At 38.3% G+C, this 15,233-nt stretch overlaps 1 protein-coding gene across 3 annotated transcripts in view; it reads right to left on the minus strand.

Annotated features, from left to right (window-relative positions):
- The window catches only part of LOC127440742 (uncharacterized), a 38,891-nt gene that overhangs the window by 9,983 nt on the left and 13,675 nt on the right, over positions 1-15,233 (minus strand). For 2 of the 3 annotated variants that reach the window (XM_051697551.1, XM_051697550.1), the window contains 3 exons: positions 8,259-8,417; positions 5,445-5,633; positions 5,240-5,345 (listed from right to left, as the gene is read on the minus strand). In XM_051697551.1, coding sequence (XP_051553511.1) covers positions 5,240-5,345; positions 5,445-5,633; positions 8,259-8,417 — 454 coding nt within the window. Of the gene's footprint in view, positions 1-5,239; positions 5,346-5,444; positions 5,634-8,258; positions 8,418-8,875; positions 9,993-15,233 lie in introns of those variants that run through there. The other variant, XM_051697553.1, reaches the window with a different exon arrangement.

Raw genomic sequence — 15,233 nt, forward strand, 5'->3', positions numbered from 1 at the left:
TTCGAATAGTTGGAATTCCTGAGCATAAGGAGGGCAGAGATATGGTGAAATTCCTGGACGAGCTCTTCCCGAGTCTGCTCGACATAACAGGCCACAAGCTGGAAATCGAGCGAGCTCACAGAGTCCCAGCTTACAGATTTGCTGAGGGAGACAGGCCCCGATCGATTCTGGCCAGATTTCTGAGATCATCCGATAAAGATCTTGTGTTGCGCCAGGCGAGGAGCAAAGGGAAGCTTTCTTGGAAGAACCATAATATTTTCTTGTTCCCGGACTTTGCGAGTTCGACTAGAGAGAAATGCGATCGGTTCAAGGAATGTAAGAAACTCTTACATCAGCGAAAGATCACTTTTGCTCTGATGTTTCCGGCCAAACTGAGAATAGAAACGAAGGACGGTCGCAAAGTATTTACGTGTCCCAATCAGGCAATGTCTTTTATTGAATCAATGGGTGAGTAAACCATTGGGTGTTTTTCATATGAGTGGGTCGACTCACTGTACTTACTCTGGCTTTTGAGGAAGCCGGGCGTCATTTTGGTTTCTTTTTGCTTTTTGCGTTGGCTCTGCCAAGCGGCTGGAGCCTGTTTTCTGAATAACACTTTTCCTTAAAGAAACTTTTGCATTGACGAAAGATTACTTTTGAATTGGAGTTCCCGGCCAGTTTGGGAGTGGACACTTCGGATGACCGCAAAATATCTACATGCTCACACAAAGGATGTCTTTTATAAAGTTGACGGATTGAGTAAGACTGGAGTTTGTTTTGTTGAGTATTTTTACGGGACACTGGAATGATTACGTCATCTGCTGAACTCATAACAGCTGGCTCACTGATCATTCGTTTGTCTGTCTGAAGCATCTGAACGGTTTTATATCGGCTGCAATTTGTTTTGTGGAGGATCACACCTATGAGACAGTTCTGTGAATTAATCTACATGTTCTTTGTGTTCATTCTGCTTATTGGCTGGAGTTTATTTTACAAAGTATTTTCTGTTATGTAATTTTGCCTCACAAATTTGTGAGGCAAAATTGTGCTTTCCGATGGCAAAGTTGTCGTGGGGGCTCGTGGGCGTTCATGGATCTTTTGAGTTTAGAGGGATCGTCGCCGGTTGGCGCTGTCGTGTGCACGTTTTTCTTTTTTCTGTTTGTTTTGTTTGGGGGGAAGTTCGGGGTTTGATTGTTTCACTAATGGGGAATGTGGTCTGTATTATCTTATTTTTGACACACAATTTATTTTTTCTACTATATCAAAATGTCAAATGTTAATATGAGTGTACTATCTCTCTCCACATGGAATGTAAATGGGTTGGGGCACCCTATAAAAAGAAGGAAGGTTATTACTTTTCTTAAACGTAAGAAATATGATATAGCGTTTCTTCAAGAAACGCATCTTTCCCCGCAGGAAGCTGAAAAATTTGGGAAGATATGGGGTGGACATGTTTTTTTAGTGCTGGCTCAAGTAAGAGCAAGGGAGTCATTATATTGGTAAATAAGCATCTACAATTCAAATGTCTCAAACAGATTAAAGATAAATTAGGGAGAGTAATTATTATTTTAGCTGAAATTCAGGGGCAAAGGTTTATTTTGGCTAATATTTACACAACTAATGCTGATGATCAGGGCTTTTTTTTAAATCTTGAAGGGATGTTGCAAGCCGCTGGCACCCCTGATGATATAATATTGGGAGGAGACTTTAATCTATTGATGGACTCAGTTCTTGATCATAGTGAAGCAAATGTGTGTAAGTCCCCTAGAGCAACACTGACGCTTCACAGGATGTGTAAATATCTTGGTCTTACAGATATTTGGAGACTTCTGAACCCATCTGGTAGGGACTATACTTTCTTTTCATCAGTCCGTAAGATTTATTCTAGAATAGATTTTTTTTTTTTATATCTAAGTCCCTCATTTCATCTGTTGTTGATTGCTCAATTGGAAATATCTTAGTCTCAGATCAAGCCCTGGTGAGTTTAGAGGTGATGCCACATATAGAGAAAATGAAATCATATAGTTGGCGCTTTAATGTATCCCTTTTGCAAAATCCTGATTTCCAACAAATGTTAAAGACTGAAATCAATGTTTATATGGAGATCAACTGGTTCACAGTATCCTCTGTGGCGTAGCTTGGGAGGCACTTAAGGAGGTTCTTAGGGGTCGGATCATACAGTATGCCTCATTCATCAAAAAATCCAAAGCACGAGAATTCGTGGAGTTGGAAGGAAATATTAAAAATGCAGAGGCAGAGCTGAAGCGCCGTTTGTAATCTGATGGCCTCAGAGAATTGACCCGATTGAAATATAGATATAATACTATGTTGTCGCGGAAAGTGGAGTTTTGGTTATTCAGGGCAAGACAGTCATACTTTGAGTCAGGTGATAAAGCAGGAAAACTTTTGGCTAGATATATAAAGCAGAGAGAGTCTTTTTCTACCATTCCCTCAGTGAAATCTGATGGTGGTGAAATATTTACCTCAGCCATTGATACTAATAATGCTTTTAAAGAATTCTACCTTGATCTCTATAGTTCCACGTCTTCATCTACTGATGAAGATATTAGAAAATTTCTGGGACCATTAGAACTCCCTAAATTGACGACTGAGCAAAAACATTCTCTTGATTCTGAGATAACCTTGGAGGAGCTTGATGAGGTAATTAAGGCCCTGCCTACAGGCAAAGGGCCTGACGACTTTGCCGCTGAGTTTTTCAAATCTTATGCTACAGAACTGGCTCCACTTTTGTTGGAGTTCCCGCCAACCGTGACACAAGCCCGGATCAGTCTGATTCTTAAAAAGGACAAAGATCCAAGTTCCCTGATCCAGTTAGATGTAAAAATTGTCAAAAATTCTGGCTAACCGATTAAGTAAAGTTATGACATCACTTATACATATAGATCAGGTGGGGTTTATTCGGGGCCGTAGCTCTTCTGATAACATTAGGAGTTTCATCAATATCATGTGGTCAGTATCAAATGATCAATCTCCGGTCGCTGCCATCTCACTTGACGCCGAAAAGGCGTTTGATATGGTAGAATGGGATTATCTTTTTATGATTTTGGAAATGTATGGGTTTGGGAGTACTTTTATTGGTTGGATTAAGTTACTTTATAGACACCCTGTAGCAGCGGTACTAACAAATGGACTAATTTCAGATTATTTTACTCTGGATAGGGGCACCCGGCAGGGTTGCCCTCTTTCCCCATTATTGTTCTATCTTGTCCTGGAACCATTAGCAGATTTTCCAGGGGTGATTGCGGGAGGTGTGGCGCATAAGCTTCTGCATTACACATATGATATTTTATTATTCATCTCTGATCCTACTAAATCTATGCCTTGCCTCCACAGAATTATTAATTCCTTTTCCAAATTCTCAGGATACAAAGTCAACTGGAGAAATGGGGCGGGTATTTGTCATTTGTGGATGTGTGATTATTGTTGTTGTGTTTTTTTTTTATTTGTTTATTTATTTATTTTTTATGTATTTCTTTTTTATGTGTGTGCATGTGTGTCTGTCATTTAAGACCACTGTTATGTTGCTGGGGTTAGGGTGGGATTGGGAGGAGTAATAGTTGGGGTTAAGTTTGATTCTATGTATATATGTTTTGTTCTATGAGGTACATTTATGTGAATCAATAAAAATTGTTAATCAGAATATATAATTGAAATAAAGTATTAGACAAAAGTACACCTGTAAAATATATTTTCTTTTCTCTTTACATCTTCACATCTCCTAAAAAATAAATTATACATTCCCTTCTAAAGGGACTTTGATACCTTCTCTCTCGAAGCGCTCTTGCGCTTGTTAAAGAGTGGCGTGCTGTTATAGCAACCATGTTCCATTCCGTTTGTCCTACGAAGGACATCTCGTTTAAATGAGATTTGTTTAAAGGAGGACACTCGGTATACTGCAGCCTTCAAAGGACGCGTTCTAACTAGCACGCAGCCTTCGAAACGAGACACATCATGTGCGTGGAGTCACACAGCTGCGGTTAAATAGCCTCTTCGGGGTGCTTCGATTTTTAAATGGTTTAAAATCAGATGACATTTAACTTGTAAAATTATTGTACTAAATATGCACACCAGAGCAAAAGGGAAAAAAAAACACTGTCTTACTGTTTATCAAGCAGTAAAAACAAACTGGAATCATGTTTAATGGTGTAACAAACCGTCACAGAGTACTCTTCTTCAGAAAGCAGCACAGCGAATGAAACACAACCTAGGTGTTTCATAAAAATTAAAGTCTTTTTAACTTTACTGTGTTTAAAAATGCGTTGATTCTGCGCAAGACACTGAAAAAGTGAGATTCAGCCAGTGCAACAGTCAAAGACACCCGTCCAGCACGTGTCAGTCAGTATCACTGATCTTTAATAGAAAAACAGCGCAGATGCACAGAAAAGCATATTTGAACAGCCCCTAACTCACTGACCCAGCTGATAAACTCACTGACCCAAACCTGGCAGGAAAACCCGACAGTTTGTCAGAACATTTCCAATTCGGCTCGGTTGAAGACCTCTATTGCACGTGTAGAATAACCAAATAGCGATTTTGATAGTCTAATAGTGGCGCATCGAACGGTTAACCGAATGTTGACTATACTTGTAAAAAAATAATAATAAATAAATAAATAAAATATTTTACAGGACAATTCATTTTTTTCCAGGAAATTTGGTATTTTTTTTAATTTTCCATGACTGGAAAACTGCGTTGCAAAATTCCAGGTTTTCCAGGAAGTATGGGAATCCTGGGAGTAGTATGTCCAAATCCTCAGTATTCATAAAACAGTTAACGAGAAACCCTGATGACCTACTACATCCATCCAGCAAGATTCTGAAGTGTGCATAAAACTGGACACTTTTCTATCCCACAATGCCTTGGGAGTTAAAGAAACTTCACGTTCAAAACAATGGATTTAAAAAAAATGGCAGAGTCGGATGGCTATTTTCAACTGTTTTTATACAAAGAAAGTAGTTCCTTGTGTTTAGATTTTCACGATTGTTATTACATCATATTTGTGGGTAACGGGACAAAACCCATGTTACAAGATGAAGCATGTCTGAAATCTATTCATACTACTTATATGCATACCTAAGAACGTACTGTTTTACCGGCCGAGCGTCCTTCATTAAACACAGTAAATACTCTGATAGTACACGATTTCAGACGCAGCTACAGTCTTAAACGGACATGTGATACAGTTAGACAGTCCTGTGTGAAATAACATAACATTACATTTTCTCGTGCACAGTCTTACTTGATTTTCCTTTTTGGTGGCCTTAAGGAGTCATTTTCAGCTTTGGACAAGACATCGATCTGCTGTTCCATAAGAGGAATTTTCTTTAGCACTTCATAGTAATTATCTGTCAATGACCAAATTCAAAAGTCAAAAACATACACACTTTAACAATGTTTATATTTATTTATTTACTCACTACTGAATTGATTCTCTTTATACACACCTGCAGTATAAATCACTGTGATTATGTATGGAGTCCAATTCTCTTGAGGTTGCTCCAAACTCTTGATTGCTTTCTGAATTCTGTTATTCTTGTATGGAGGCCAAAAACACACATCATCCTTCACCCAAATTGCAGGAACAACTTCCACTTCCTCATTATCTGCAAAGCTTACTATGTGGTACATGTTTTCTGCAAAAAAATAATTCAAGGGACAACATTTTAGCCTATTACAAGAAAGCATTAAAAATAGACTCTGCAGTGAAATTTACAAAGTATAGGCCTATCCATATAAAACAAGAGAAAAGAAAAAACTGAACAATTTCGAATACATTTATCCCACGTAATGTAATTTGAATGTCTTTAAAAACAATAGGCCTACCTTTGAAATCCTGTGTTTCTCACCAGTGCGATTTGCACATGTACCATTTACCAACACATTTATTTTGTTTTTAGAGGTATTAATTTTTTATTCTACATTACCTACTGTCACAGTTCATGCCCTATTGACAAAACATTAGATAGCCTTTGACAAAACATTGTTTTTCTATAAAATACAGCTATGCATTTATTTTTAAATTAAAAATGGAACAAAGAGTCGCTGCCATCTCACCTGACGCCAAAAAGGCATTTGATATGGTAGAATAGGATTATCTTTTGGTAATGTATGGGTTCGGGAGTACATTTATTGGTTGGATCAAGTTACTTTATAGACACCCTGTAGCAGCGGTACAAACAAATAGATTAATTTTTCTCTGAAGATAAAAGATTATTTTACTCTGAATAGGGGCACCCGGCAAGGTTGCCCTCTTTTCCCATTATTGTTCTGTCTTGCCCTGGAACCATTAGCAGCCGTGATAAGAAAGGAGGATCATTTTCCAGGGTTGGTGGCGGGAGGCGTGGCGCATAAGCTTCTGCTTTATGCAGATGATATTTTATAATTCGTCTCTGATCCTACTAAATCTACGCCTTGCCTCCACAGAATTATTAATTCCTTTTCCAAATTCTCAGGATACAAAGTCAACTGGTCTAAATCCGAAGCTTTGGCTCTGACAGCGTATTGTCCAGTAACGGCCTTCCAGCCAGGCGCCTTCCAGTGGCCCAAACAGGGCATTACGTTTTTGGATAATTTATTCCCAACAAATTTGTCTGATTTAGTTAGAGTTAATTTTGACACTTTAATAAAAAGGATTTTGAGCGATGTAGGCACTTGGGCTTTATTACATTTATCGATGATTGGGAAGGTTAATGTTATTAAAATGAACTGTATTCCAAAATGTAACTACCTGCTACAGTCTCTCCCGGTAGATGCCCCCCTCTCTTATTTCAGAGCATAGAGAAGTCTTTTATTTGGAGTGGTAATTGCCCCAGATTACATTTTAGTAAGCTGCATAGGCCGATTGACAAAGGTGGGCTGGGCCTACCCAAGATTTTGTTTTATTATTATGCATTCGGTCTCAGACATTTGGCTCATTGGTCACTTCCACCTGAAAGAGCCCCTCCCTGGTTCTGCATTGAACAAGAATTTCTTGCCCCTATTTTGCCATTGCAAAGCCTTTCTGTCAATCTAACCAGTGAAGTTAAATCATACCCCGTTATTTCACATTTGCACTCAGTATGGACAAAAGTGTCCAGAGTGTTTAATTCAGATATTTATCTAAATGTTGCCTCGAGCCTATGGCTAAACCCCAAACTATGCATTAATAAGTCCCCTTTTTGTTGGTCAGAGTGGATGGCGAGGGGGGTTAATACACTCGGTGATCTTTATGAGAGTGGTGTGATGAGATCCTTTGAAAATGTGATTCACTATTTTGAGATCCCCAGATCTCAGTTTTTTAGGTATCTTCAGCTTACAAAACTTGCTCTGTACTATTTTTGGGAATAGCATACACCCCCCTAAAGCAGCAGATACTCTAGGAGAGGTGATTTCTGCTTTTGGAAAAGGTCATGAGGCATCAGTGTATTACTCCTTATTAATTCAGAGTCTGGGGGACGGAGTCTCAACCACTCTCAAGAGATTATGGGAGAAAGATTTAAACTTGGAATTGGAGGAGGGAGAATGGGCTAGGATTTTAAAAAACATAAAAACTGCATCTAGAGATGCAAGGGTGCGCCTTATACTATTCAAGATTTTACATCGGTTCTATTGGACCCCCTCTAAATTGTATAGGCTTGGTTTTAAAGACACACCCACCTGCTGACGATCCCAATCAGAGGACAGAGATATAACCCATGTCTTTTGGGGGTGTGTTGAAATACAAAAGTTTTGGTTAAAGGTGCAGAGTTTGGTGTGCGATGTGTTAGGCATTCAGGTATCATTCTGCCCCAGACTCTGTATCTTGGATGATGGGGCGGTCACTGACATTGAAAGTATACACATAAAGAGTTGGGTCTTAACCAGTGTCATGACTGCCAGCCAGATAATTTTGAGGGGCTGGAGGTTGGCTGGAGCGCCCTCTTTTCAGGAGTGGTGCTCGGAGATGGGAAGGGTGGCAGCCTTTGAGGAAGTTACATTCAGAGGAACGGGGAGGTATAAAGTGTTCGTGGAGAAATGGGGCGGGTATTTGTCATTTGTGGATGTGTTTTTTTATTTGTTTTTAGTTTTTTGTGCATGTGTGTGTCTATGTCATTTGGGACATAGTGCCCCGTGCCACCCCAGCGCAAGATGCTGCTCTGTGCAACTGCACATGTCGCCCATAATTTATTTGTTTATCTTATTTTATAATTACAACCATCAAATCTATTGAACTGCCTGAAGCTTTGTTTTCTTAATGTTCAACAACAGTCATTTATGAAGAATTAAGAATGGACACCAACCTCTTTGTTCCTCAGTATCTTCATTTTTTATTTTTGTTAAATTGTTTTCAGTCTCAGAGCAACTTGAAGATTTTTCTCCATTAATAAAACGAGATTGCTGCTGCTGTTTCTCATCCACTTCACTCAGTTCTTGACTTTCCTCTTTCACTTCCGTTTGGTCTGAAACAAAGTTTATTGACAAAAATTAAATCAAGGCCAAATAAATAATCAAGAAATAAAGAGTGCCCACAATTTTATGGCACAAAGCAACACAGGTCAAGTAGCCTACATATTTTACGCAGGGGCGCAATTACAAATTTCCGAGCGGGTATGCAAAACAAAATGTTGTGCCCCACGTATCTGTCAAGCTTGGGGGGGGGGTAATGTTGAAGGGGTCGAGGAGGCCGATTGCTCCACCCCTATGCATTGCATACCTTGCATATATGGTTTTCGCGCCTCTGATTTTACGTTATATATTATGCCAAAGGTAAATTCTGTCATCCTTCTTTGTAATCCCCATTTTCATGTGCCTTGTTATTTTTATTTTACCTGATTTTCTAACTCCTTAAGCTTAATCTTAATGTGAATCTTAATGTTCCTCAACAGTCACTAATAAAGAATCCAGAATGGACACCAACCTTTTGGTTCCTCAGTATCTCCACTGTTTATCCTGCAGGGATCTGGATCACTAAACTCCATCTTTACAATAGTGCTCATACTCGACTAATCCTAAACGTTTTCCTCTTTTCCTTCCTTTAATACATTTTGCAGCTCATCCGTGTCCTCTTCTCTTGTAGGAGGCATTGAGTTAGCATATATTGCCGTGGGAATGCGATCGCTATGTGGTTGTGAATGAAAGCTGTCGGGCAGAGATATTTACAAGGGTATTAACATTGAGCGGGCCGGGCGCTGCATGACGTATGTTCAGTTCGGCATGTGACTATCGTAAACTCGTGAGAACAAACGAGAGAAAGCGGGTCTATTGAAAAGGGTGTAGCACTAACACAAGTATAATATATGTGCACAAATCATAATCCCCATTCCCAAATTTCTGAATGTGTACAAATAAGCGGGGTATAGTTAGTTTTAAATTCGAAATTCACCTACGATGCGTAAGGGACCATCTGAAAAGTCCACCTATTAAGCTAAAACGTTGGTTCATTCAATTGACTAGCTAGCACGTTCTAACAAACATTTTTTTTTTTTTGGCATTCTAACGGTTGTAGTATGCTGCCAGTGTGATGGCAGAGACTATTTAGCAGAGACGGGCCACTTTTATTAAAATGAATGGGAGAAATTGAAATTGTAATGCCCAATGATCAACAAATGCATAAAGGAGGCCTGCCTTACAGGTAAAGGACAGGATAATTTCTTTTGTGTGTGTGTGTGTGATCTGAGCTAAAGCAGCACAATTTATCATCAAAATATTGTGACATATGTCCTTAACTTCAGCCATAAAAACAAAACCTGTCCCCTTCAGCTGGTACACCACCTTTACAGATGTTTATTTTTTACTCATTTTGTTTTCTCAAGTCAGGCATTAGTGCAAGGCCTAACAAGTGTGGAAAAAAAAAAAAAAAAAAAAAAGCAAAATAATAATTTACAAATAATGTTTGTCCCCTAATTTCATGTCATTGGTGCAATGTCAAAAACTTGTTTTTTTGTGTGTGTGATTAACATTTTTTATTGATTCATACAGTAAATAAAGGAAAGCAAAACATATGCATAGAATAAACATTTAACTCCCACTATTACCCCTCCCCCTCCCAATCCCCAACCCCGCCCTGACCCTCAACAAACATGCTTGTGGTCACACATGAGTATATACACAACACACACAAAAATAAAAAAAATATATATATACACACATACATACATACACACACATACATACACACACTACCATTAAAAAGTCACTTTTTTTTCTTTTTTCCACATTTTAGAATAATAGTAATGTCATCACAACTATGGAATAATAGAAATGGAAATATGGGAATTATGTTAAGACTAAAAAAAATCCAAAATAAATAAAAACTGTTATATTTTAGCATCTTCAAAGTGCATTTTCTCAACCAACTTCTTGAGGTATCACCCTGGGATGCTTTTTAAACAGTATTGAAGGAGTTCCCATCTATATGCTGGGCACTTAGTGGCTGCTTTTCTTTTTCTTTTTTTAAATGTTAGTTTTGTAATTAAATACATTTATATGTTGGCACAATTATATTTTTGTCTAATTTCAAACATTTAAGCATACGCCTTCAGATCAAAAGGTTTTTAAGATCATGAGAAACATTTCAGGCAAGTGCCCTAAACTTTTTAACGGTAGTGTGTGTATGTATGTATGTATGTATTATATATATATATATATATATATATATATATATATATATATATATATCACACACATTTATACCTGTACCTCTCTCTCCACTGCCCCATTTCCCAACAAACAATTCCAAGTTACCAGTCTTCCTCAAAAGCCACCACCCTCCCCATCTCCGTGCACCACTCCTGAAATGGGGGCACTCCAGCCGACATCAATCCCCTTAAAATAATTTGTCTGGCGATCATTACACTGGTCAGAACACAATTTTTTATGTGTTTATTCCCCACATCGATGACTGCCCCATCGCCCAAAACACAAGTCTGGGGCAAAATGAAATCCGAGTGTCCAATACGTCACACATAAAACTCTATGCTACTCCCAAAAATAGTACAGAGCAGGCGGCACAGCTGTAAATACCTAAAGAAAACTGAGATCTGGGAATCCCAAAATGATGAACCAAATTTTCAAAAGATCTCAACACTCCACTCTCATATAGGAGTGTATTAACCTCTCTCAAAATCCACTCTGACCAGCAGAAAGGGGAATTACTTAATACATAATTTTGGGTTCAGCCATATGCTCGAGGCAACATTTAAATAAATATCTGAATTAAACACTCTGGACACTTTTGTCCATACCGAGTGCAAATGCGAGATAACGGGGTGTAACTTAACTGAATGCATAATAATAAAACAAAATCTTGGGTAGGCCTTGCACACCTTTGTCAATCGGCCTATGCAATTTACTGAAATGTAATCTGGGACGTTTACCATTCCAAATGAAGGACTTCGCAATGCTATCAAACTGCTTAAAATAAGAAAGGGGGACATCTATAGGGAGAGACTGTTGCAGGTAGCTGAATTTTAGAATACATAATAAAATATCATCTGCATAAAGCAAAATCTTATGCGCTATACCTCCCGCCACCACCCCTGGAAAATCGCCTTCCCTTCTTATCACGGCTGCTAATGGTTCCAGGGCAAGACAGAACAATAATGGGGAAAGAGGGCCCTGGCCAGAGTAAATTAATCTGAAATTAATCCATTTGTTTGTACCTCCGCTACCGGGTGTCTGTAAAGTAACATAATCCATCCAATAAAATTATTCCTGAACCCATATATTTCCAAAATCTTAAAAAGACAATCCCATTCTACCATATCAAACGCCTTTTCGGCATCAAGTGAGATGGCAGCGACCAGAGATTGATCATTTGCTCAATGATAATCCCATTCTACCATATCAAATGCCTTTTCAGCGTAAAGTGAGATGGCAGCGACCGGAGTCGCCACTCACCACATGATATTGATGAGACGCCTAATGTTATCAGAAGAACTATGACCCCGAATAAACCCCACCTGGTCTGTATGTATAAGAGATGTCATAACTTTACTTAGTTGGTTAGCCAAAATTTTTGACAGTATTTTTACGTCTAAACGGATCAGGTAAATTGGACGGTAACTCTTACACTCGCTTGGGTCTTTGTCCTTCATCAATAGACGAAGATGTGGAACTATAAAGATCAAGACAGAATTCTTTAAAAGCATTATTAATATCAATGGCTGAGGTAAATATTTCATAACCAGCAGATTTCACTGGGTAGAAAAAGTCTCTCTCTGCTTTATATACCTAGCCAAAAGCTTCCCTGACTAAAAATATGACTGTCTTGCCCTGAATAGCCAAAACTCCACCTTACGTGACAAAACAGTATTATATCTGTATTTCAATCGGGTCAATTAGACAACATTCGGCGCTTCAGGTTTGCCTCAGCACTTTTAATATTCCCTTATTAACTATTTCCATGAGTTCTCGTGCTTTGGATTTTTTGGTGAATGAGGCATAATGCATGATCCGTCCCCTAAGAACCGCCTTAAGTGCCTCCCAAGCTGCGCCCACAGAGGATTCTGAGGACCAGTTGGTCTCCATATAGACATTGATTTCAGCCTATAGCATTTGCTGGAATTCAGGATTTTGCAACAGGGATATATTAAAGGGGTCATGAACTGAGAAATCAAAATTCCCTTGATCTTTTGACATATAAGAGGTCATTGTACTATAAAAACATCCTGTAAGTTTCAAAACTCAAAACTTTCTCGTTAGTCTAAAAACAGCTTATATTGAAGCCAATCTGCCAAAACGACAGGATGTGGAATGTGCCACTTTATTACGTAATAGTGTGGCTAAACACCGCCTCCGCAGAAGATGATCAACGCCTGCTTCTACGTCACTGCCTGTTTAGCCCCGCCCACAGATTCACGCATGTAGTTGGTAAATAACGAGAGAGGCAAACGCAGGTCTACGCAGAAACCAAACGATAAAGATGGCTCCTAAGACAACAAGACGCTGTGCATTGCCAAGTTGTGGAAAAACACAGTCTTTGCATTGCCTTCCTTCTGATCCCAACATTAGGAAAGAGTGGTTGAACTTTATTTTTAATGAAGTTCCAGACCGCATCAGTAAGAACTAGGTCCTTCATTTTACCGCGGTTTCGTTTACAAACAAGGCATAATTCGACGCAGGATTTTCAGAAAGACTGAAACTAAAAGACAATGTTGTGCCGACTATATTGGATCCGACAGTAATGTCGCACCACAGAAGTGTGAGTAACTGTGTTACGTGTTCACTATTGCTTTGTCTGTTATTACAGATCGTTTGATATGTACAGAGTATTTATGCGTTTTTAACCTAAATCACAGCAGCGTCCATCTGTGAAGGATGTAGGCTGTCAAACATACATGCAGAAGTTTACATCGGTGGGCACACAGTTGTCCTTTGGAACAAGTTTTTTACTTTAATGAAAATGATGGACGATGAATATAAGAACGACAGCTTGACAAACGATGGTACATTCATTTATACTTCGTTTACATGTAGCAGAGAATTATCAAGAATTATCCTCGGTCAGCTATAACTGTATTAACGCGTAGTATCTAAACTTCATATGCAACAACCAATGAAATATAAAACGTGTAATATGCATAAATGTTAACAACATAACGACACAAACAGCTTTCTGTAGCGTCTTCGGCTAAACTCTAATATAATGTAATAGGCTAACTACCTCACAAATACATAAAGTATAAATATAAATAAAGATGATTATTTACCATGCTGTCGCAGGCTGTAGTATCCTTGCCAGTTGAGGTGCAGGTTCGTTGTCTTCTGAATCGGTATCAGACTTTGGCTCAAACATGTATGGCTGAATTTCACCGGCTGCCATTTCTCAACATCGGAAGTTTTTCAAAACAATTCCACACGTGTACTGAAGGGGGCGTTGAAAATTTCTAAATATGCAAAACTGTTAGCCAATCATACCAGTGGGCGTTTACTTCCGAGTCTACAATCCGTCACGCCTATTCAAACGGCGTGTTATGATGAGGAGGGTCAAAACAGGATAGAAAATAGCCTGTTACTTCTAAATTATGTTGTTTTTTTTTTTATGTAAAAATCTTGATAACATTATAAGTGGACCTCAGAGAACAGTACAAAATAAAAAAAGGCAGATCATGACCCCTTTAAAGCGGCAACTATATGAATTATTTTTCTCCGTATGTGGCAACACCTCTAAACTCATCAGGGTGTGATCTGAGACTAAAATGTTTCCAACTGAACAATCAACAACAGATGAAATGAGGGACTTGGGGGATATATATATATATATATATATATATATATATATATATATATATATATATATATAATCTCTTTTCTAGAATAAATCTTATGGACTGATGAAAAAAAATTATAGTCCCTACCAGATGGGTTCAAAAGTCTCCAAATATCTGTAAGAACAAGATATTTACACATCTTGTAAAGCGTCACTATTGCTCTAGGGGGCTTACACACTTATGCTTCACTATGATCAAGGACTGTCCATCAAAAGATTAAAGTCTCCTCGCAATATTATATCATGAGGGGTGCCAGCGGCTTGCAACATCCTTTCAAGGTCTATAAAAAAGCCCTGATCATCAGCGTTAGGTGCGTAAATATTAGCCAAAATCAACCTTTTGAATTTCTGCTAAAACAATAATGACTCTTCCTAATTTATCTTTAATCTGTTTGAGACATTTGAATTGTAGATGCTTACTTATCAATGTAATGGCTCCCCTGCTCTTACTTGAGCCAGCACTAAAGCATCTGTAACTGACAACTACTGTGTTTGAATGATGCAGCATCCAGGCCACTAGGTGTCACTGTATGCCAATGAAAGTCACTTTGACATCAAAAAATTACTGAGTGCACCTATAAATAAATGGTCTAAAGGACTCAAATATTGATCAGATTCTCACCCTAGATATTCTAAAAATATTAGTTTGTGTTCAGCAGAAAAAAGAAAGACATCTGGCATGGCAAGAGGGTGAGTAAAAGAAGAGAGATTTTTCAAGTTTGGGTGAACTATTCCTTTAAATGTTATTGTCACATTACATTGTAGTTGGCTACCAGTGGGATGACTGACTTACAGGTCATATTTGTCCCATATATACAATTATACGGACACAGTATTAAATTATTTTAGATAAAAATTCACACATTATATTTTCACATTCCAACAGTTGTAATAGACTCCCAGAGGGACTTACTACAGGTCATATATTTCCAGCTACCTACTACAACCTTTGGGATGTGAAATTATCATTTGGGTGCATTTTAATGATTTTTTTCCCCCTAAAATA

This window comes from Myxocyprinus asiaticus, chromosome 5 (genome assembly GCF_019703515.2).
Source record: "Myxocyprinus asiaticus isolate MX2 ecotype Aquarium Trade chromosome 5, UBuf_Myxa_2, whole genome shotgun sequence".
NCBI lineage: Eukaryota > Metazoa > Chordata > Actinopteri > Cypriniformes > Catostomidae > Myxocyprinus > Myxocyprinus asiaticus.